Source organism: Canis lupus, chromosome 1, assembly GCF_003254725.2.
Source record: "Canis lupus dingo isolate Sandy chromosome 1, ASM325472v2, whole genome shotgun sequence".
NCBI lineage: Eukaryota > Metazoa > Chordata > Mammalia > Carnivora > Canidae > Canis > Canis lupus.
In genome coordinates this window covers 65,212,198-65,234,903 of record NC_064243.1, presented here as the reverse complement: position 1 = coordinate 65,234,903, position 22,706 = coordinate 65,212,198, and the positions used below count along the sequence as shown (strand labels likewise).

The following is a 22,706-nucleotide window of genomic DNA, read 5'->3' as shown; positions in this document are numbered from 1 at the left end:
CCAACATAGTAAAATTTCTACCTATAACAAAAAACTTCCCAGAAAAGATACCAAGCCTACATTGACACTATGATTGCCTCTACTCTTAACTCTACCAATGCCCCCATCCCACCCCACCTCCCAGGCTGCACACATACTCCTCTTTTGGTCTGGTATTTTCCTGTTGGTTAGCAAAAGTATGGTCTGCAATGATGGGGGCAAAAACCTCCAAGCTTTTCCAAACATCCAAGTAGAATCCTATTTTGCCCTTCGATTGGAGAAGCTTAATCTTAGCCCCACTCTCCGAGTTTTCATACTTCAAGGTTAGGGTAAGGTAGGATAATTGCATATAGAAGCTGAATATGGAGAGAAGAATAAGTCCAGATTATCTGAAAGTCTTTTCAGGAAATGGTAGTGGGTCCAACTGCATTATGATGGTCATTAGTCACTACATAGGAAATAGAAAAGGTGGGAAAATCTCATTTTTTTTAAATATGGAATGATTCATGAATTTGCATGTCACCCTTGAGTAGGGCATGGTAACCTCTGTATTGTGCCAATCTTAGTATATGTACTCCCAAAGCAAGCACAAGGGAAAACCTCATTTTAAAAATAACAAAAAAAAATAATTCTGAATATATTATAGTTGTCCTGCATCCAAAATGCCCTAATCTAGCTCTTAAGGTGAAGTGAAAAGTTAAGATTTTGCTATTATGTGTATTTACAGAACCCTTCAGCATGAATTACATATTCTAGTATGTCTTTTCAAACTTACACATTCTAATGAAAAATCTTAATATTTGTCTAATTATCTTTATATTAAACATGATCTTATGTTAAAAATGTGTATTTATATTGCAAATAAGATGCTGAAATATTGGCACATTAATGCTTTGGAAGTATTAACTTACTTTTATTTATGTTGAACTAAGAATTCATGAGGCTTTCTGCTCAAGACTGACCCCCCACCCCCCCTACCCCCACCCCCCACACACACACACATACTCTCTCTCTCTTTCCCTCCTTGGACTCCACTAAAATAATAAAGTATAAAAAAGTATAAACCAAAATTGAAGAGATAAGATATAGCCATTCAAGAGAGTTCAGGAAACTTCTTAGATGCAGAGTGACAAAGTAGAGCCAAAGAAATCATAGGTAACAATAGAAGATGCTGCAGCAGAAGCAGCTACCTGCCCAGGCAGCACTCTGGGGCCTCTCCTGAGTCCAGCCATGTACAATGGAAGAAGAGAGTAAGATAGGGCAATAACAAAATGATTAACTGATGATCTGTGTGTGGGACAGATCACACACAGTCCGTTCCCTAAAACCTTATCCCAGAAAAAAAAAAAAAAATTGTGGGGGTAGAGATTTGTCTCTAAAGAAAATAATTACACAGAGAATTAGGCCACTAAGATGGATGTGCATAGCTCATGATAAAGTCCACCCACGTGGAAAAATATATATACACACACACACACATATATATGACTCTGAAAAGTAGAGAGAAAATAGCAGACTAGCTAGAAACTTGGGACCAAAAAAACAACCCCAAAAACCGGTGATGAGTACCCTGGGTTTTCTTTTTTCCCTTTCTATCCTAGATTGGATATTAGAGAAGGTGGCAACACAGAAACTCCAATAAGCACAGACAAGAGGCAGGAAACTGAACCCCCCCCCCAAAAAAAAAACCTACTTTCTCTAATCAAAAGACAAGAAAAGGGATATCCTAGCAAAACAGAATTTTAGACAAGAACAATCTATTTCAGCCAAATACCACAGATAAAAACTGCAGTTTCCATTCCTCCTCCCCTATCCCTTCAGTAGACAACCTCGACTTTTATTTTTACTCTTGCCAGTATATTATGTAGCATTCTAAATATTGCCACCAGTGTGGTGTCGGAGATCAAGTGAGAAGCTAATAATTTCGTCCTGTGCCCAGAAATTCATCCATAACTAGCAGTAACAAGGAATCCCATCCTTTCCTTGTAGGTATCAGAAACCTCCGGGAGAGGCAGGTAAAGACTCAGCACTCAGCAGTAAAGACAGCACACCTTCACAATAGGTGAAGACCCCATAAATCTGATATTTTACCCTCATGCTATGGTAACCCAAAACTCTATCCCCTCCCCATTAGATGGTATCAGAGACTAGTCCAGTTGGGACTTCTCACCACTGGGTAACATGACTACCTTCCCAAAACATCAGTGGAATACAGACGGATGGTAGTAATAAGGAGTTTCTTCTTCTCCCAACCAAGATGTATCAGTAAAGGCCTAGTTGGGAACCTAAACTCCCACCTCAACCCAGGAGTAATGAGAGACAGCTCCTTCTTCACCACCACTGGCCATCTATAGAGGCTAAGAGGAGAACTTTGACTTCTATCCTCACCAGCAGTAACAAGGCAGTACCATGTTTTATCCACTAGAATAGTGCCAGCAAAGTCCTGTGATAGCATAAGATTTACATAAGATACAGTCTTGTAACATAATACCCACAATGTCCAAGTTTCAATATAAAAAAAAATCACAAATACTAAAAATTAAGATTGCAAACTGAATAAAAAAACAAATGTCAACACCAAGATGGCACAAATGTTACAATTATCAAACAAGGATTTTGAAGCAGCCATCATAAAAGCTCTTGAATAATTACAAACATACTTAATAAAAAAAAAGTAGGAAGTCTCAGCAAAAATATATAAGATATAAAGAAAAAAAACAAATGGAACTTTAACAACTAAAAAAATTAATAACTGGGGAAAAAAAAACCACAACAGTAGAATGGAGAAACAGAAGAAATAATCACTGAATTAGAAGACAGAACACAGAAATTACCCAATCTATGAGAAAACAGATACCTCCCCCAAAAGAAAGGCCTCAGAAATTTATGGAACTTAAAATAAAATCTTGCTTTTGTGTCATTAGAGATCCAGAAGAGAAGATAGATGGGGCTAAAAAGTATTCCAAAAAACAATGGTTGAAAATTTCCCAAGTTTGGCAAACAAACAAAAAAACCCCCACAGACTGACAAAGTACCTCCAAATAGGATATATGCGAAGATCCATGCCAAAGTACATCTTATCAATCTTCTAAACTAAGACAAGAGAAAAAACTTGAAAGTAGCCAGAGAAACAATGCACTAATTACAGTTTTTTTTTTTTAATCAAAGACCATGGAAGCCAAAAGGAAAAGATACAATATTTTCCAAGTACAAAAGAACAGTCAAATCAGATTTCACATCCAGTGAAAAATGCATCGGGAATAATGGTGAAATCAAGACATTCTCAGATGAAGGAAATAAAATTTGTCGCCAGAAGCCCTACCCTAAAAGAATCAAAAAAGGAAGTTCTCTAAACAGAAAGGAAATAGATAAAAAGTACTCTACAAGACAATGATGAAGAAATCAAAGATGTAAATAAACAGACATTCCATATCCAGAGATTGGAAAACTCAATAGGATAAAGATGTCAATTCTCCCCAAATTGATACAGGTTTAATGAAATTCCTATCAAAATCCTGGCAAGATTATTAATTTTTTTAATAAATACAAACAAAATCATTCTAAAATTTATATGGAAAGGCAAAGGAACTATTAGAGCCAAAACATTTTTTTGTTGTTGTTTTTACCAGTTTTCAACAAGTATTCAAGTCTATCTCCAATAGCCATTTAAAAATACGAAATGCTTCATGAATCTGCTTGTCATCCTTGCAGAGGGGTCATGCTAATCTCTGTATCACTCCAATTTTTAAATTTAAATTAGCCAACATATAGTACATCATTAGTTTCATATGTAGTGTTCATCAGTTGCATATAACATCCGGTGCCCAACACCCAATTACCCCATCCTCCTACTCCCCTCCAGCAACCTTCAGTTTGTTTTCTATAGTTTCTCATGGTTTTCCGCTGATACTTCCCAGTTTTCCCTCCCTTCCCCTATGATCTTCTGCACTGTTTCTTATATTCTACATGAGCGAAACCATGTAACTTGTCTTTCTCTAATGGACTTAATTTGCTCAGCAGAACACCCTCCAGTTCCATCCACATCAATGTAAATGGCATTTATCCTTTTGGATGGCTGTATACACACACACACACACACACACTTAACTTTCTCTCTATATATATATCCTTATCCATTCATCTGTTGGACATCGGGGACAGTCTGGCTATCGTGGACATTGCTGCTATAAAATTGGGGTGCAGGTGCTCCCTCAGATCATCACATTTGTATCTTTGGGGTAAATACCTAGTAGTGCAATTGCTGGGTTGTACGGTAGCTATATTTTTAACTTCTTGAGGACTCTCCATATTGTTTTCCATATATTGTTCCAATTTTAGGATATATGCTGCCGAAGCGAGCACAAGCCAAAACGATTCTGAACAAGAATCACGTGAGAGGAATCACTCTACCTGATTTCAAAACTGATTATGTAGGCACAGAACTAAAGACTATGTTTTATTGGTGGAGGGACTGAGACAATTAATGGGGCAAAGAACTCAGAAGACCCCATACAAGTATGACTAACAGATTTGTGACAAAAGTGCAAAAGATATTCAATGGAGGAAATGCAGTCTTTACAAACTAATGGTGCTAAAATAATATCGACAGTCAAAAAAATAAATCTTGACCTAAACCTCACACCTCATACAAAAATTAACTCAAAATAGACCAGAGACTTAAACGTATAACAAATTATAAAACTTGTAAAAAATAGTAATTATAATATAGGAGAAAATCTTCAGGATCAAGGGCTTGGTTAAGAGTCCATGAACATTACACCAATACCATGAAAAGGATGGGAGGAAACCCAATTAAGATGGACTTCATCAAAATGAAAAACTGTTGATTTCCACAAGATTCTGTTAAGAGCATAAAAGGCAACAGAAAAGAAAATATTGCAAACCACGTATCTGACAAATAACCCATACCTAAAATAAACTACTCTTAGAATTCAACATTGTAAAAACAATCCAAATAGAAAATAACCAAAAGAAATGAGGAAATATTTTACCAAAGAGGAAATATGGATGAGAAATAAACATGAAAATATGTGCAACATCATTAGCCATTAGGGAAACGGAAAGAACCATGAGACACACTCCCATCAGAGCAGCTTAAAATAAAAATTAACACTACCATATGTTTATGAGGATGTGAAGAAACTGGATTTCTCATAAATTGCTGATGAGAATATAAAATGGTACAGCCATTCTGGAAAACAGTTTGGCCATTTCTTTTTTAAAAACTAAAGATAAACTTACCACTCAACACTCCCAGTCGTTTATCCCAGAGAAATGAAAACTCATCCGTGTAAAAACTTATACACATTGGTTCATAGCAGCTTTATTTATAATAGCCAAAAACTGGAAATAATCAAAATGCACTACAATGGGTAAATAGCTACACAAACCGTGGTACATAAATACCATGGAATATGACACAGTAATAAAAAGGAATTCCTACATGCAAAAACTTGAATGCATCTCAAGGAAGTTATGCAGGGATGGTGGGGGAGGGGGATAAATCCCCCAAAGTAATAACCTGTATGATTCCATTTAAAAAATGATAAAATTATAGAGATGGAGAAAAGATTAGTGATTGCCACGGTATAGGGATGGGGGGAGGTGAGGGTCAGTGTCCATAGAAGGCTAAGCGTTAATTTTAAAAGAACAGCACGATGGAGAACTTACTGGTGATGAAATAATTCTGTTATCTTGACTATAGTTGTGTTTACACAAATCTATACATAATAAAATTACACCCACACTATGCTAATATCAAATTCCTGGTTTGGGTATTATACTATAACTACTCAAAATGTAACCATCGGGGAATAAAAATAACTATCAGATACGAAATAAACTTCTTAAGGATTCCTTAGGGGGAAATGAAACACCCATCTATTAAACTTACTTAGAGATCAAGGTTTTGAAAGCTCCTTGCGGATGTTTCTAGTTGAGAAATTTCATTTATTGCGTAAAGTAAAAATTGCATTGCTAATGTGAAGGCAATAATTAAAATCAGTATTAAAATGTACCTAGATTGACTGCACATAGTCTTTCTTCAGAAATTAAATTGTCTGTAGTTAATTGTAACTAAATCTAAATCCTTTATAAACAATTCTAACACATCTCTTCAAACTACTTCCTATAGCAAATGTCATTTGTTATGTAAAACATTTGTAATACCAACAAAATGGAAGTAAAAGGAGACCAATGAAAGTGAATGAAACAATTCCTCAAAAAAAAAAAAAAAAAGTTATATAGTCCTATGTATGTGCTTGAGACATTCCAGTATCAGTAAAAAAATATACAAATACACACATCCCTCAAATAGTCAATATTTTAATACAAAATATTAAGTGATAAGTAAAAAGTGCCTTCACAGTCTGTTACCACCTAATATATAATTTTCAAAAATGTGTTCTTTGACTTCTAACCTCTGCTCTTCTTTAGAATTACCTGTGAGGGGGAAAAAAATGAAGATTCATATTATACCCAAGGCAAATAAAACAAAACTCAACAAAAAGTTAAATCATCTTATGTACATGATATGCAAGCCTGAGTTTATAAAACTCAATTTGGAAGGTGATTATGAATCATTTGCCTTATAAAAGATCCTAGACTTCCCTAAAATAATCCGCTTCTCTGAAAACATGGGATACATACAATTCTGAAAATCTGGCTTTATAGTCACTTCTGAATGTCAATTTCTTCAAATGTAAGCCCAAAGTACCCAGACTAATGGTTCCCAACTTGAGGTTCATAGACAATTCAGTAATCTAGGGAGTTAAAGAATGTTCCAAGCGTCAAAAATCCTATTATAAATCAAACATTAACAACTATAAAGCAATACAAATCCAATGCAACACACCAAATTTCTTATATTTGAGCTGTAATTATATGAATTTAGAGACCAAGACCTGTCAGCTTATGCTAAAAAAACTCATTAGGTTGACAATTTTCAAAACATTTGGCCCATGAGAAAATAAAATCAGATTTTTGGCTATAAAAGACTGGAAGCATTAGATCAGAATATATCCAGAAAATTTTTTAAAGAACTTACCTATTTCTAGGTTAAGTACATCTATGATGAAAACAAACCCTAAATTTAAAATATACACATACACTCTTCAAGCTCTTAAGCTTTACTTTTACCTGCAGGAAAATAAATGCCTATATTGCTTTTAGTCTAGAAACCTATTAGAATATAAGCAAATTTAAAGCCCCTAAAAAAACTACCAGGGCATGCACACTTCTAGGCTTCCACAGAGATCATCGAATCAGTCTATATCCCAGTCCAATACTTGTAGTTCTCTGGTTTTACAAGGTACACGGGAGGGATGCCTGCATGGCTCAGCAGTTGAGCATCTGCCTTCGGCTCAGGGCGTGATCCCAGGGTCCTGGGATGGAGTCCCACATCAGGCTCCCTGCAGGAGAGGAAGGGACATTCTCCCTCCACCTGTGTCTCCACCTCTCTCTCTGCATTTCTCATGAATAAATAAAATCTTTAAATAAAAGGTACACGGGAACTCTATTATTTTTGCATCTTCTGTGAGCCTACAATTATTTCAAAATAAAAAAAAAATATTAAAAGTCTACAGTGACTGTCAAAAATAAGTCTCTTCCCCACATCATTCCCCCAGTCAACCACAGTTGCCAATTTCTTGAGTAACTAGAAATAACCTCTCTATATAACATTGTGACTATTCAAAGAAATACAGTATATCATCTAAATTTAACTGACTCCCAAAGCTTTTTATAGTATAGCATCTATTAAAATCAAACGAAAATAATGATCTTGGACACATATTTGCAAAGAACTATCCTATCATACTCTTAACACTATACAGAGACACCAGTAAGAAGCAATTTTCTCTGCTTATGTAAGTGATTTAAGTCACTCAAATCGCAAAGTTAGAAAAACAAATAAGTAATCAGAAAAACTCAAAATGATCAAGAAGTTTTCATAAATTTCAAGGTGACAAACTTTCTCAAATATATACAGCCTACTATAAATCATACGGATTAGGAGCCATTCATTTCCCTTAAGTAATGATAAAGCATGGCCATGAATACTTCATAGAAATATTCAGAAATCCGTAATATGGACATATTAAAAAAAAATCTCCCCAATTAAATTCATTAACATAGAAAGCCAAGCATCCCCCAACTGTCGACAGCTGCCTCGGTTGCTGTGTAACTAGGCAAGTGTTACACTGCTAGAACAGCAGCCGATAACTGGTTGGCATTCTGGGCCTAATTCATCCCGAATCTGTTAACTATACACCAGGATGCCTGCATAATTGGGGGAGGGGGGGCAAACATCAGTCAATAACCTGAATAAGGAATCCAAAACAGAAGTGATAAACTAGATATTTTTTAAGTTAATTCCTGCTCAAGAGAAGAAAGTCAGATTTTACCTTTGCTGCAGCCAGTACATGCTCTTTTTTAATGACTCCATCCTTATTCTCAAAAGCATTCATTCTGGACTCTTCTGCTAACCGATGAACAAACAGTAAACAATTCAGATGCACCTTTAAAAAGAAAATCAAAAGAATTTTTAAATTCAAACACTTATACTCTGAAATATTGATTTTTAAAAATAAGATTCCAAGATTTATTATAATATTTACTGGTGTGCTTAAGTGAATTTACTTTCTAAAGAATTCGATTTAATTTTTTTTATAAATTTATTTTTTATTGGTGTTCAATTTGCCAACATACAGAATAACACCCAGTGCTCATCCCGTCAAGTGCCCACCTCAGTGTCCGTCACCCAGTCACTCCCACCCCCCGCCCACCTCCCCTTCCACCACCCCTAGTTCGTTTCCCAGAGTTAGATAAATTCAACTTAAATTCCATACAAGAGACTTAGTTACTGCAATACATGAACCAAGGATATAATAAGGCTGACCAAAGGCCCTAGATGATAACATCATCTTAAAGAATAATTATAAAGCTTACGTAAGATTCTATTAAGTAGCAAATATTCTTGCTCCCAAGTCCAAATAAATTTAAATTTATAATGTAATTTCCCCAAAACTTAAAATCAACTTAACAACTATGTTTAAGGTTAATCATCTCTCATTCTACAATCCATGGATTTAACATTTTTTAACCCGATATTTAATTCAAAGTATCTATTCAAAAACATGTTAACTGAAATGTTAAGTTTACTGATGTAAAAAATACATGTATAAAGGTCAAGTTTACTTGTCATCCAACATATCAAAATAATCATATCTACTATTTATAATCTTTATTCAACTTTTTGAGAAATTAAAATAAACATTTAGGTACAATTAGACAATATCTTTAATATATTAGTCTTTTACATATTACTCTTTGCAGTCAAAACAATACTTGTCTAATATTCACTATGTGTGCTACATACAACCACTCCCTCACAGTTCATTAAATATTAAATAACTAGGTAATGTGGTGTTTTAAATTCAAATATTATGCAAAAATCTTTAGTGGATGGTTACAGATGTTTAAGAAAGTTTTAGTGATATGTGGAAAAAAATAGTTTGGGAATTTAAATTTAATAAGATAACCTATGGACGGAACCTTCCTTTGGTACTTTTTCATGCATGGTCTTCTTTAATTGTCACAAGAACTCTAGGGGAAAGCACTTAATTCTGATTATGTAATACCATGTTATTCAATTCTTTGTTAAACTTCTAATGACATCCCATTTCTATTGCAGCAAAAAACAATCTATAATATGGTACAATTTCCTGTTAATCTAGATTTCCTACTTCTAAGAGACATAGCTTCCAGATATGCCCAAAATAAATTCCTTAATACTAAATGACTAGGCTTTCCCAGTTTCCTCGTTCAACTTACAGCTCTACAGTAAGTCTTTTGAACTTCTTTCCGTATTCAAATAAAACCTTGCCTACAGGCATCCTAGTAGTTCCTAAACTTCTCTGAAAAGTCCAAATAAGGTTATGCACCCTGAACTTCCTACCACTGCACACACTATATACACCATGCAGCAATTTCTATCTTCCTCAATGAAATATAAAGGTAAGAACTATGTCTATCTTCCCCAACATTGTATCCTCAGTGATTTTAGTCCATAGCACAATATACAGTGGGTGGTCAATAATTATCACTGCAAGAAAAAAAATCCCTCCATATCTCCCCAAATTACACACACAAAAGTTTTAGTCACTCCCCAATAAACCACACTGTTTTAGAGAACTGACGGGTGTCACAGAAGAGAGGGGGGAATGGGCAAAATGGGTTTAGAAGTGTAGAAGACATAGGCTTCTAGTCATGGAATGAATAAGTCATGGGTATAAAAGGTACAGCTTAGGGAACACAGTCAATGTATTGCAATAGCACTGCACGGTAGTGGCAGCTACACTTGTGGTGAGCATAGAACACAAACTTGTTGAATCACTAAGTTGTACATAAACTATACTTCAAATTTGAAAAAATGAAAAGCAAAAATGCAAAGGGGGAAAAAAAACCCACACTGTTTTGAGAGTTGGTTCACCCTATTAACCTACAAGGAAACTCTTTTCCTCTTCATAAACATGAGCCATAGGTCCTGAGACAATATTGCTTTCTCGATTGTCACAGAATTTTTTTAAGCAAACTAATCCTAATCCTCTCTCATAAAATAGTTAATTGAGTGGTGCCACTCAAATGCACCAAGATTTTTTTTAAGACATTTGTTTTAGAGAGAAAGCTCATGCAAGGGAGAAGTAAAAGCAAAGGGAGAATCTCAAGCAGACTCCCTCCTGACCACGGAGCCCCATGCAGAGCTCGATTTCAGGACCCTGAAATTGATTTCAGAACCTGAGCGGAAGTCAAGAGATGGATGCTCAACCAACTGAGCCACCCAGGTACCTCTGTACTACAGTTTAAATTAAAATAGTCAAAACAAGGGACGCCTGGGTGGCTCAGTAGTTGAGCATCTCCTCTGCCTGCAGCCCAGGGCGTGATCCTGGAGACCCTGGATTGAGTCCCACGTCAGGATCTCTGCATGGAGCCTGCTTCTCCCTCTGCCTGTGTCTCTGCCTCTGTGTCTCTCATGAATAAATAAATATTTTTTAAAAAAGTTCTGGGATCCCTGGGTGGCGCAGCGGTTTGGCGCCTGCCTTTGGCCCAGGGCGCGATCCTGGAGACCCGGGATCGAATCCCACGTCGGGCTCCCGGTGCATGGAGCCTGCTTCTCCCTCTGCCTATGTCTCTGCCTCTCTCTCTCTCTCTCTGTGACTATCATAAATAAATAAAAATTAAAAAAAAAAAATTAAAAAAAAGTTCTTGTGACAAATGCAAGGAGGTACCGCTCACGGTTTAAACCCTAGGGAAGGAGGGGACCCCTGGGTGGCTCAGCAGTTTAGCGCCTCCCTTTGGCCCAGGGTGTGATCCTGGGGTCTCAGGATCGAGTCCCAGTCAGGCTCCCTGCATGGAGCCTACTTCTCCTTCCTCCTGTGTCTCTGCCTCTCTATGTCTATAATACATAAATAAAATAAATCTTTAAAAAAAAAATAAAAATAAAAAATAAACCCTAGGGAAAGAGCGTTTGTCCTGCTGGAGAAACATATGCTCCGGGCGTTCGACATAGAAACTGCACATTTATCTCAAGACAGAAAATACAACGCGGTGGTTTGGTTCATCCGGCACTGCTGGCGGTGGGAGCCAGGAGTCGGTGGTTTGCCTTCAGTCGCCAACTAGCAGGTGCTCCGCTTTGTCCGGGGGAAGGAATTCACAGCTGAAAGCACACGACGTACAGGTGAGCCGGAGCCGGGGTTCCGCGGGGAGGAAGCTCGGGGACGGGACCGGGTGGCGGGGGCGGGGGTAAGATACAGGCTTGGTGGACAACGGAGGAAGCAGGAAAGGCAGGCAAGGAGGGACGCGCCTAAAAGGGCAGGTCAGCAATGCCCTTTACAGCAGTTGACGGAACCCGGGCAGAATTCCCAAATTAATTCTTTTCTTTTTAAAAGATTTTATTTATTTATTCATCAGAAACAGAGCGAGAGAGAGAGAGAGAGAGAGAGAGAGAGAGAGAGAGAGAGAGGGGCAGACACACAGGCAGAGGGAGAAGCAGGCTCCCTGCGGGGACTCGATCCGGGGTCACGCCCCGGGCCCAAAGCAGGTGCTAAACCGCTGAACCACCTAGGGATCCCCCCCCAAAATTAATTTTCTTTAAGATTTTATTTATTCATTTATTCATAAGACACAAAGGCAGACAGAGAAGCAGGCTCCATGCAGGGAGGCCCACGCGGGACTCGATCCCGGGACCCCGGGGTCACGCCCGGGCGGAAGGCAGGCGCTGAACCGCCGAGCCCCCAGGGGTCCCCCCCGCCCGCCCCGAATCAACTTCTTACCCCGTAGCCTTCCCGCCCTTCGCGGCGGCGGCCGGCCACGCCCGGGGGAAAGCGACCGCGCGGAGGCCGAGAGCAGGGGCCGAGAGCACCAACGGCCGGAAGCGCCCTGCGCGGCGGCGGAGTAGGGTAGGGGTGAGGGGGGTAAGGTAGGGGGGTGATGGGGTAGGGGGCGGGGTGCGGGGGAGATGGGAGTGAGGTGAGGGGGGAGGGGAGGGGGGTGATGGGGGAGGGCGGGGTGATGGGGGAGGGCGGGGTGCGGGGCGCCCGCCGGCGTTTACTCTCCACCCCCCGCCCCGGGGCCATCGGCTCACCAGGAGGTCGCCACCCGTCTCCAGACGTAGCCGCGGCTTCTGTCGCCGGAAGAGGCGCCTGAGGAAGGCCCGGGGCGCCTTCCGCCTTACGTGCGTCCTCTGGGACAGCACGCCCGAGACCGCCATGGCTCCCCGCCGCCGCGACACCCCGCCCGCAGCGTTTGAATCCCGCGCCGCAGGAGCGCGCCCGGCGCTCGGCAGTGACGTCAGCCCGGCGCCAGCCCCGCCCCCGGAGCCCGCGGCAGGTCGGGGGCGCCCTGAAGGACTCGGGCGGGATGCTCTGCCGGGAGCGGGAGCCCGCAAGTCCCGCCTTTACATGCTCGCGCTTGGTCTTGCTTGAGACCTTTTCGTGACCTTTTTCTTTTTTTTTTTTTTAATACTACTGCGTATTTTCATGGTAGGGCCCCTGCCCTTTACCTTTGCAATCACTTTACATGGCAGTTTTTTTTTTTTTAAGATTTTATTTATTTATTCATGAGAGACCCAGGCAGAGGGAGGAGCAGGCCTCCTGCAGGGAGCCCGACGCGGGACTCGATCCCGGGACCCGGGGTCACGCCCTGGTGACCTACCCCCCCCCCCCCGCCCCCGGCTGCCCCCTAGATGCAATTTAAATGCCACGCCGTTCAAACCCTCGCTGCGTCTCCCAACAATTTTTGCATCCCATGTTCTGTCTCCCTGATATTTCCCACTCATTTTTTCTCTTTCCCCTTTAGTCCCTTTCACTATGTTTTATATTCCCCAAATGAATGAGACCATATAATGTTTGTCCTTCTCCGATTCACTTATTTCACTCAGCATAATACCCTCCAGTTTGATCTATGCTGAAGCAAATGGTGGGTATTTGTCATTTCTAATGGCTGAGGAATATTCCATTGTATACATAGACCACATAACTCCGGGAAACGAACTAGGGGTGGTGGAAGGGGAGGGGGTGGGGGTGACTGGGTGACAGGCACTGAGGGGGGCACTTGACGGGATGAGCACTGGGTGTTATTCTATATGTTGGCAAATTGAACACCCATAAAAAATAAATTTATAAATAAATAAATAAATAAATGAATAAATAAATAATTTTTTTTTTTTAATTTTTTTTTTTTATTTATTTATGATAGTCACAGAGAGAGAGAGAGAGGCAGAGACACAGGCAGAGGGAGAAGCAGGCTCCATGCTCTGGGAGCCTGATGTGGGATTCGATCCCGGGTCTCCAGGATCGCGCCCTGGGCCAAAGGCAGGCGCCAAACCGCTGCGCCACCCAGGGGTCCCAATAAATTTTTGCATCCTCTGTGCTGCCAGTGCAAGTAGTTCCTAGACTTCATCGTGCTCCGCATGGAGCATGTGGGTGGGGGGGAGGTTCTGATTCCACGGACAGGGAGGGGCGTGAGCAAGTGGTCAGGTCACGTTGACCCTGTTAGTGTGCGCACACACGCAGGGTGTAATGCCCATGATCATTATCCCTAACAACTGGCAATTGGCGTGATAGCCACGTCCCCGCGTGGTCCCTCCCGCCTCCGCCCCCCACCCCCGTGTCGGCGACCCCCTCTCTGCCCGTGATAGCACCTTTCACCCTGTGGGCCGCTCTCCCTCGCAGTCACACCAGGGCTTGTCACCACGAAGTCCCACACCCTCCCATACCCTCAGTCTTCTCACTCTGCACCCTCCTCGGTGGGTTCAGCTCACTCCTCCTCCCAGTGTTCCCAATCCAGTGATGCTCACGTGCCACCTGGATGGGCTAGCAGGCTCTTCCTTTCTTTGCCCACAGGCCACCAACTCTTCTCTTCTGCTTATCCTCCCTCCTGCAGCCTGTTGGGCATTATTATAATATTTCCTTGTAGTTCTCAGCTCTCTAGCCATTCTCTTTCCTTCCCCTTATAGTCGCCTGACCAACCACCGACCCGGCTTAAATTAACATCTCGGTCTGTTGGGTGCTTTCAACTGAGCCTTGATATTTTGTCTTAAGAAAATCACACAGACCGGCCTGGGTCTGGTCTCAGCTTAAATTTATGAGCATTCGAGTGGGCTTTACAGATTACCTGCAATCTTTTGCTATCTGCTAAGTTCTTCCATCCACCCATCCTTTTCCACAAACCTCCCTCCTTCACTCCTATCCCTTCCTCACTGACCTCAGTTGATGTCATTGCCTCCCTAACAAACTAGAAGCACCTCATAAAGACTTTCCGGATACTCCCACCACCACCTCTACCCATCAGGCTCCACTTGCTCCCTAAGCATCCTCTAAGATGTCCACTCCGCGTGTGCCCTAGATCCCAGTCCCCTCCCTTTCTTAAGGACCTTTAATTCTCTCTTCTTCTACTTTATGAATTTTCCTTTCTTGCTGTTTTTTTTTTTTCCCCTCTGTACACATGTTGTAATGTCTACCCTTTTAAAGACTTTTTGGGAGACACCTGGGTGGCTCAGTCAGTTAAGCGTCTGCCTTCAGCTCAGGTCGTGATCCCAGGGTGCTGGGATCGAGCCCCACATCGGGTTCCCTGCCCCATGGGGGGGCCTGCTTCTCCCTCTCCCTGCTGCTCCCCCTGTTTGTGCTCTCTCCCTCCCCCCCCCCGGTAAAATAAATAAATTTAAATTTTTTTTTAAAAATAACCTCTTTCTTGATCCCATCTTTGGTTACTGCCCTTTGACAAAAAAACTAGAAAGCATTGGCTAAATTTGATGTCTCCAGTTCCTTTACTTCCATTTTCCCCTGAAGCTACTGCAATCAGACTTTTGTTCTTATCTCTCAAAATTGTTGTATGTCAACATAAGTAAGAATACTTTTAACTCCAGTGGCCAATTCTCAGACTTCAGTTTATTTGACTAACAAGGAGTATCTGTTGGGTTTTATAATTCTTCCTTCCAGGAAACATTTTCTTTAATTTGATGCTATTCTCTTTTGGTTTTCTCCTACTTGACAACCATTCATTCTCCATTTCTGGTTTCTCCTTGTGTCCTTTATCTCTAGATACTGAAGTACCCCGGAGCTCAGTCATCAGATTTCTTCTCTATCTACACACTTCCTATGTGATCTCATCCATGACTTTAAGTACCAATTTTACATCTCCTGCTAATTCTCTTCCCTAATCAGACCTTTATATCCAATTCTCCACTAGGCTGGAATTTTAAGTCACCTAAATTTAACACATCCAAAATTAGGTCTTGATAATACCCTATATCCCAAACCTGCTCCTAACACCAACTTCTCTACCACAGCTGACGGCACTTCCATTTTTCCAATTACTCAAGCCAAAATCTTGGAATCATCCTTGGCTCCTCTCTTTCTCTCACCCCACACTCAATCTTTCAACACATTTTGTGAGCTCTGTTTGTAGTATCTGATCCCTTTTGGCCAAGTCACCTTCATCTCTCACTTGGATTATTGCAACACCCTCCTGACTGTGTCTCAGACTGTTTCTATTTATCCTGGACAGAAGAGCCAGGTTTAACTCAGATTATGTAACTCTTCTCCTCAAACCCCTTCCATTTCCATCAAAATAAAAGTTCTACAATGACTTTTCAGGTTTACCTGCCTGCCAAGTACAAACACACATACAAATGCAGAATGAACTCTTTGACCTTATCTCCCACAATTAAGCAACTCACTCTCCTCCGGCCGTATTAGCATCCCCGATAGCCTTCAGACACACCTGAAATCCATCATATACACCAACTACTCCCCCATCAGGTGTTTGCACTTATTATTCCCTCTGCCAAGAATGCTTTTTCCTCATTTACTCACAGAAGTGTCTCCATCACTTCCTTCAAGTCTCTGCTCTGACAAGGATCAGAGAGACCTATTTAAAATAGAAACTTCACACATGGATACACATATACACCTAGACGCACACATGTGCACATGCACAGACACAGGTCTGACAGTGTGCAAAAGCTGACTTATCTTCTTAGCACTGTGTTCAGTGACGTTATGTTGGTAGCCAAAAGTATTTACACCACTGGAATTGGAAAATGCACAAATCAGGGATTTTTTTATTGTGTCTTTTGGAAAAGAAATTCTTAAACGTTTACCAACATAACACTGCACATATCCCCGCTGATATAAATATCCTCTCTCTGTGGTTTACTTTTCTCTATAGCACTTTTCACCATCTAATATGGCTTCTGCATATAGAAAACTGTTATTGTAGTTTTATTTATGATATAAATAATTGGAGACAGTTATTATTCATTAAGAGGGGAATGGAAATACCTATTGTTGTACATCTTAGTTTCCTAGCATTACTGTAACAAATTACCACCCATGTAATGGATTCAAACAGTGCAAACTTACCATCTTTCAGTATTGCAGGTCAGAAATCCTAAAATCAGTGTCAGCAGTCTGCCTTCCTTCTGGAGGCTCTGGGAGAGTGTCTGTTTGCTTGCCTTTTCTAACTTCTAGAGGCCATTTCCATTCTTTGGCTCAAAGCCCTTCCTCCACTTTCAAAACACATCACTTTACTTTCTGTTTTGATCACATCTTTTTCAGACTTTGATCTGCTCGACATCTTCTAAGAGCCCTTGCTATCGCTTTGGGCCTATCCAGATAATCCAGGATTATCTGGTCATCTCCAGATCCTTAACTTCATCACATCTGCAAAGTCTCTTTTGCCAAGCAAGGTAACATTTTCAGATTCTGGAGATTAGGACATAGATATCTTTAGGGGGAAGGGGAGCTTTGTTCTGCCTACTACATGCTCTCTTCCGGGGCTTCAGTGGTGGATATGGTTTATATCTGCTCTGTCCCATACAGTAGCAATATGTGGCCATTGAGTATTTGAAATATGGCTAGCATGATTAACGATATTAACTTTATTTAAATGTCATTTCCATTTACCAGCCACATGTCATTAGTAGCTACCATATTGGACGGTGCAGTTAGAGAAAACCAACAAGTAATTCCAACAAGTAATTCCCTCTTACACTTTTGTAGGTAGGTGGAACCCAAGGAATAGGATTCAAAGAGAACTTTCAATTTATCTGCATTTTTCATACTTTCTATAATGTGAGTACTTTTTTCTAATTTTTACACATTTAAAACAATATTTATGTAGGGTATAACAGTAATAATTGTATTTATCCCTCTAGTGAAGCATGTCCCTACATATTATAGTATTCAATCTAAACAAAAGTATGGTATTGGTATGGCTGTTATGGGTGTTACTATTTCTATTGTATGTGAAATTAAATGATCACAGAGCTTGAATGGCCCAGGTAAAAAAGTTTATGTGGAAAATTTAAGGCATTAACTCTGATGTTTTCATTTTCCAATATGTTACACTATCTTAAAATATAAGAGAAGTGTTCAAATTCTGCTCAATTGCTTTCCTTTAAAAAAAAAAAAAACTTCTTATTTTTTTTTTTTTTTTACAGACTTTCACCTTCAACAGAGTAAAACATTGGAAAATTTCATCACAACCTGGATTTCCAAACATTCTTCTTTTCTTTTATGCTTTTTAGTAATTAAATTCCGTTGATTCAAAGGATGAAAAATAACAGAACAGCTATTGGAACCCTAGCCCACAAAACTAGAATTTTCCCCCAAAACTGAAAGTGTCTAGGGTGATGACAACCCTAAGTCCAAATCCAGGTAAAGTAAAAGGGAATCCAGGTAGAAAAAACGAGGTATGGACAGGAGTAGCATTGACACCAGAAGGATAAATACATCTCCCTTTTTTATCCCAACCAGGAGTCTTCTAATGTAAATTTGCCCTGATTTGAAAAGCACAAGGCCCCTTTGATGCTGTTGTTTACTCTGCTGTTTACAAAAATAAAATTTGTTCAAAGAAAATTACTGAGAGATTTTTCACCCCTTTAATGCTATTCTAAGGCATTGGTATGTATGAAAAACAATATAAATTTTGAGAATTTTTGCCATTTTTGTTAGTGATATCTATTGATGTCTAAGATTCTTTTAAAATAGGGATGAATTTTTTTTTCAGAATCTATCCTAAGAAAATAATCCTAATATAAAATCAGTCTTACACACAGAGATTTTTTAAATATTTTAAAAACATATCTAATATGGAAATTGGGATACATACATTCAATTAACTATTATTGTGGTCATATTAAAAATGACATTTATGAAAGACTTAAGCCTAGAAGACAGTGATGTTAATCCCAAGTGGGAGAAAAATGCGTGTGTACCAAGTTAAATAGAATATGACCCCAAAAATATTGAAAAACATGATATGCATGCACATACACACAACACTGAGAAGAAATATACCATAATATGGACTTAATTTTTAGATAATGGGCATGTGGATGACATTTTTATTATTTTAAATGTCCAGTTTTCTACAATAAACATCCTTTAAAGAAGAAACGATGAGATATTTCATATTTTGCCTGATATTGTATATAGTTTAAAATGTTTACTAAATAAATTTCATTAATGTACTTCTAAGAAAGCTACATTAGAAAAACCTTAAAAAAATAATGGATAATGTTTTTTGGTATTTGACACAATCTTGGAAAATAATTTGATCTTGCTTTTTGTATAGTGTACTAATGCATACATATGGAATATGTTACTAGATAATGAATTCATGAGAATTAACATTTTTGGATCACTTTAAATGAAATGAATGACTTAGAAGATTGTTTCTGACTTGTGCTTTTGTGCTTGTTAGCAAAGCATTACAAAAAGTGTTAATAATAAACACTGTCTGATAGAATCTTATAGTTTGCAAAAAGTTTTGACATATTATTTTATTAGAACATTAAGAAAATTAGGTTGATTATAATAAGGACTAATCTTCAACAAAGCAGGAAAAAATATCCAATGGAAAAAAGACAATGTCTTCAACAAATGGTGTTGGAAAAACTGGACCATTTTCATATACCATACACAAAAATAATTCAAAATGGATGGAAGACCTAAATATAAGACAGAAAACCATCAAAATTCTAGAGAACACAGGCAGCAACCTCTTTGACCTCAGCTGTAGCAACTTCTTACTAGACACAATGCCAGAGGCAAGGGAAACAAAAGCAAAAATGAACTATTAGGACCTCATCAAGATAAAATGCTTCTGCACAGCAAAGGAAAGAGTTAACAAAACCAAAAGACAACAAAATGGGAGAAGATATTTGCAAATGACATATCAGATAAAGAATCTATAAAGAATTCATCAAACTCAACACCCACAAAATAAATAATCCAGTTAAGAAATTGGCAGAAGACATGAGCAGATATTTTTCCAAAGAAGACATACAGATGGCCAACAGACACATGAAAAGATGCTCAACATCACTCATCATCAGGTAAATGCAAATTAAAACCACAATAATATACCACCTCACACCAGTCAGAATGGCTAAAATTAACAACACAGGATACAACACATGTTGGCGAGGATGTGGAGAAAGGAGAACCCTCTTATACTGTTGGTGGGAATGCAAGCTGGTGTGGTCACTCTGGAAAACAGTGTGGAGCTTCCTAGGAATGTTAAAAATAGAACTGCCCTATGACCTAGCAATTGCACTACTAGGTATTTACCCAAGAGAAACAAAAATGCAGATTCAAAGGAGCACATGCACCCCAATGTTTATCACAGCATTATCAACAATAGCCTAAATGTCCATCAACAGATGAATGAATAAAGAAGATATGGTGTGTGTGTGTGTATGTATATGTATGTGTATATATATATATATATATATATATATATATATGATGAAATATTACTCAGCCAACAAAAAGAATGAAATCTATTTGCAATGACATGGATAGAGCTAAACTGTATTATGCTAAGCAAAATAAGACTGTCAAAGAAAGACAAATACTATATGATTTCACTCATATGTGGAATTTAACAAAACAGATGAACATATGGGAAGGAAAAAAAGAGGGCGGTGGGAAGCAAACCAGAAGAGACTCTTAACAATGGGAAACAGAGGGTTGATGGAGGAAGTTGAGTGGGGAATGTGCTAGATGGGTGATGGGCATTAAGGAGGGCATTTGTTGTTTTTTTTTTTGTTTTGTTTTGTTTTTTTATTTATGATAGTCACAGAGAGAGAGAGAGAGAGAGGCAGAGACACAGGCAGAGGGAGAAGCAGGCTCCATGCACCGGGAGCCTGATGTGGGATTCGATCCCAGGTCTCCAGGATCATGCCCTGGGCCAAAGGCAGGCGCCAAACCACTGCGCCACCCAGGGATCCCCAAGGAGGGCATTTGTGACAAGCACTGGGTGTTATATGTAAATGATGAATCACTAAATTATACACCTGAAACCAATTTTACTGTGTATGTTAACTAACTAGAATTTAAATAACTTGAATAAAAAAAATAAAATTTTAATCTGCCAGATATACCACTGTTGCCAAAAATTTTTATAACTTTAAAATACCTCTGTCGTAGCTCTTTCATCATTTGTGAAATACAAACATTTATAAAATTTTGGAACCTGCCATATTTCAGTTTTTCATCAACACAGTGGTTTGTAAGAAATTATTCCAGAAACTGGAAAATTTCACCTACTTGTGCATCTCTTAATATTCATATTTCAAAAGTTTAGCTCAGCTAAGAGCATCTTTTCTAATCCTCTTCCCCTCACTGATTATCCCATGTTTCAGGTTGAATATGGAGTGGTTATAGGGACACAAATCTGTGTTTCAGTGTTGATGATAGATATGGGCTTTGAAATAAGTCCTTGTTAGGAGTCCCAAAAACTTTGGGCTTTTTGATGTGTTTTCCATGATTGAAAGATTGCTTTGAAATAGGACATAGTATTCCAAAACAAATGGACTTTGCTAAGAAATATTAAGTGGGACTAAAAATCGTAAGTTGGAGCAAAAGCTACATTGTTAACAATAATTCTTTCGTAACTTTTTTATGCTATAAAGAACAATTGCTACTAGAACATTATTTGGAACAGAACAGGGCAAAAGAGAAATACTGTAATTTTAAAATTTTACTCAGCTGGTAATAGGCCCACATAAAATCATCAGTATTTTTTTCTCTTAATTTAGGGACTCCAGGGAGTTTTCAAATTGGCATCGCTTTCCATAGATAAATTATTAAGGATTCTGTGAGAAATAAAATGACATCAATTGGCCAGTTGTCAAGAAAAAAGAATAAACTATTTCTTTCCAGGTAAAACTTCTTCTCTTCTGTCTCTAAAATAGCCACATTTTTCTGGGGGAGGGGAGATTTTTTTAAGCAAATGGAGAAAATTCCAAAATAATTTATTATTTAGCAACTTTTATTAGACAACAAGGAGAAGGGAGAGCTAGGATAAAGTGGAAAAAAAATACACCTCCCTTCCTTCCTCTTCAGGCACAAGGACTGGGAGAGAAAAGCTTTAAACTGGGTAAATGTTTAAAGTTTTTATTTATTTCCCTGGACTGAATTGTAATGATGGATAATTATGAGACTTGATTAAACTTTATTTCTCATCAGAATAGAGGGTTTTTGAGTTTATTACCAAGAGACAGTAAAATCCTGATATTTGCACCTAAAAAAAAGAAGGAGGGAGGAAGGGAGGGAGAAAGAATAAAGTTAATTTCCACCTATATTTCATCGTCTGGCTTCAATAATCTTAAGCCATTACAAAAAATATGATAAAAGTAACTATACTTTTGTGTTCAATAATCTTAAGCCATTACAAAAAATATGATAAAAGTAACTATACTTTTGTGAGTGTTTACTATATTTCATCGTCTGGCTTCAATAATCTTAAGCCATTACAAAAAATATGATAAAAGTAACTATACTTTTGTGTTCAATAATCTTAAGCCATTACAAAAAATATGATAAAAGTAACTATACTTTTGTGAGTGTTTACCATGTGTGCCCAGACTACTCTAGATATCAAGTACATGGGCACATCTAATCTTCTCTAGAACTCTAGAGGTACATACTATTACTATCCTCGTTTACAGAGAAGGTAAAGGAGATCCAGAAGTAACTTCTCAAAATTTACATCTTTAGTGGAGATGAGATGAGTTTTATCACAGCAAAACCTGGGAATAACATAAAATGTCTAGTTAAATAAACATAGTCTGTCCTTGCACTACCAGGCACTCACGTAAAGCAATGATTTTAACCACCAAGTGGAACTATGTAAAAATA

General features: G+C 38.8%; 1 protein-coding gene, 1 long non-coding RNA gene, 1 other non-coding gene and 1 pseudogene across 3 annotated transcripts; 1 reads left to right on the top strand and 3 right to left on the bottom strand.

The window, feature by feature from the left end:
• Positions 1-467: 467 nt before the first annotated feature.
• Positions 468-569, bottom strand: LOC112645715 (U6 spliceosomal RNA). The gene has a single exon (XR_003127210.1). It is a non-coding gene; the product is annotated as a U6 spliceosomal RNA (small nuclear RNA).
• A 3,078-nt stretch (positions 570-3,647) lies between these two features.
• On the bottom strand, positions 3,648-3,748 carry LOC112645703 (U6 spliceosomal RNA; annotated as a pseudogene).
• A 2,560-nt stretch (positions 3,749-6,308) lies between these two features.
• On the bottom strand, positions 6,309-12,857 carry CENPW (centromere protein W). The gene is made up of 3 exons (XM_025422959.3): positions 12,641-12,857; positions 8,403-8,516; positions 6,309-6,441 (listed from the first exon to the last, which is right to left on the bottom strand). The coding sequence occupies exons 1-3, from the start codon at positions 12,764-12,766 to the stop codon at positions 6,415-6,417; spliced, it is 267 nt and encodes an 88-aa protein (XP_025278744.1). The 5' UTR covers positions 12,767-12,857; the 3' UTR covers positions 6,309-6,414.
• A 3,955-nt stretch (positions 12,858-16,812) lies between these two features.
• On the top strand, positions 16,813-20,265 carry LOC118353234 (uncharacterized). Its single transcript, XR_007413457.1, has 2 exons — positions 16,813-17,630; positions 17,999-20,265. It is a non-coding gene; the product is annotated as an uncharacterized LOC118353234 (long non-coding RNA).
• Positions 20,266-22,706: the final 2,441 nt, after the last annotated feature.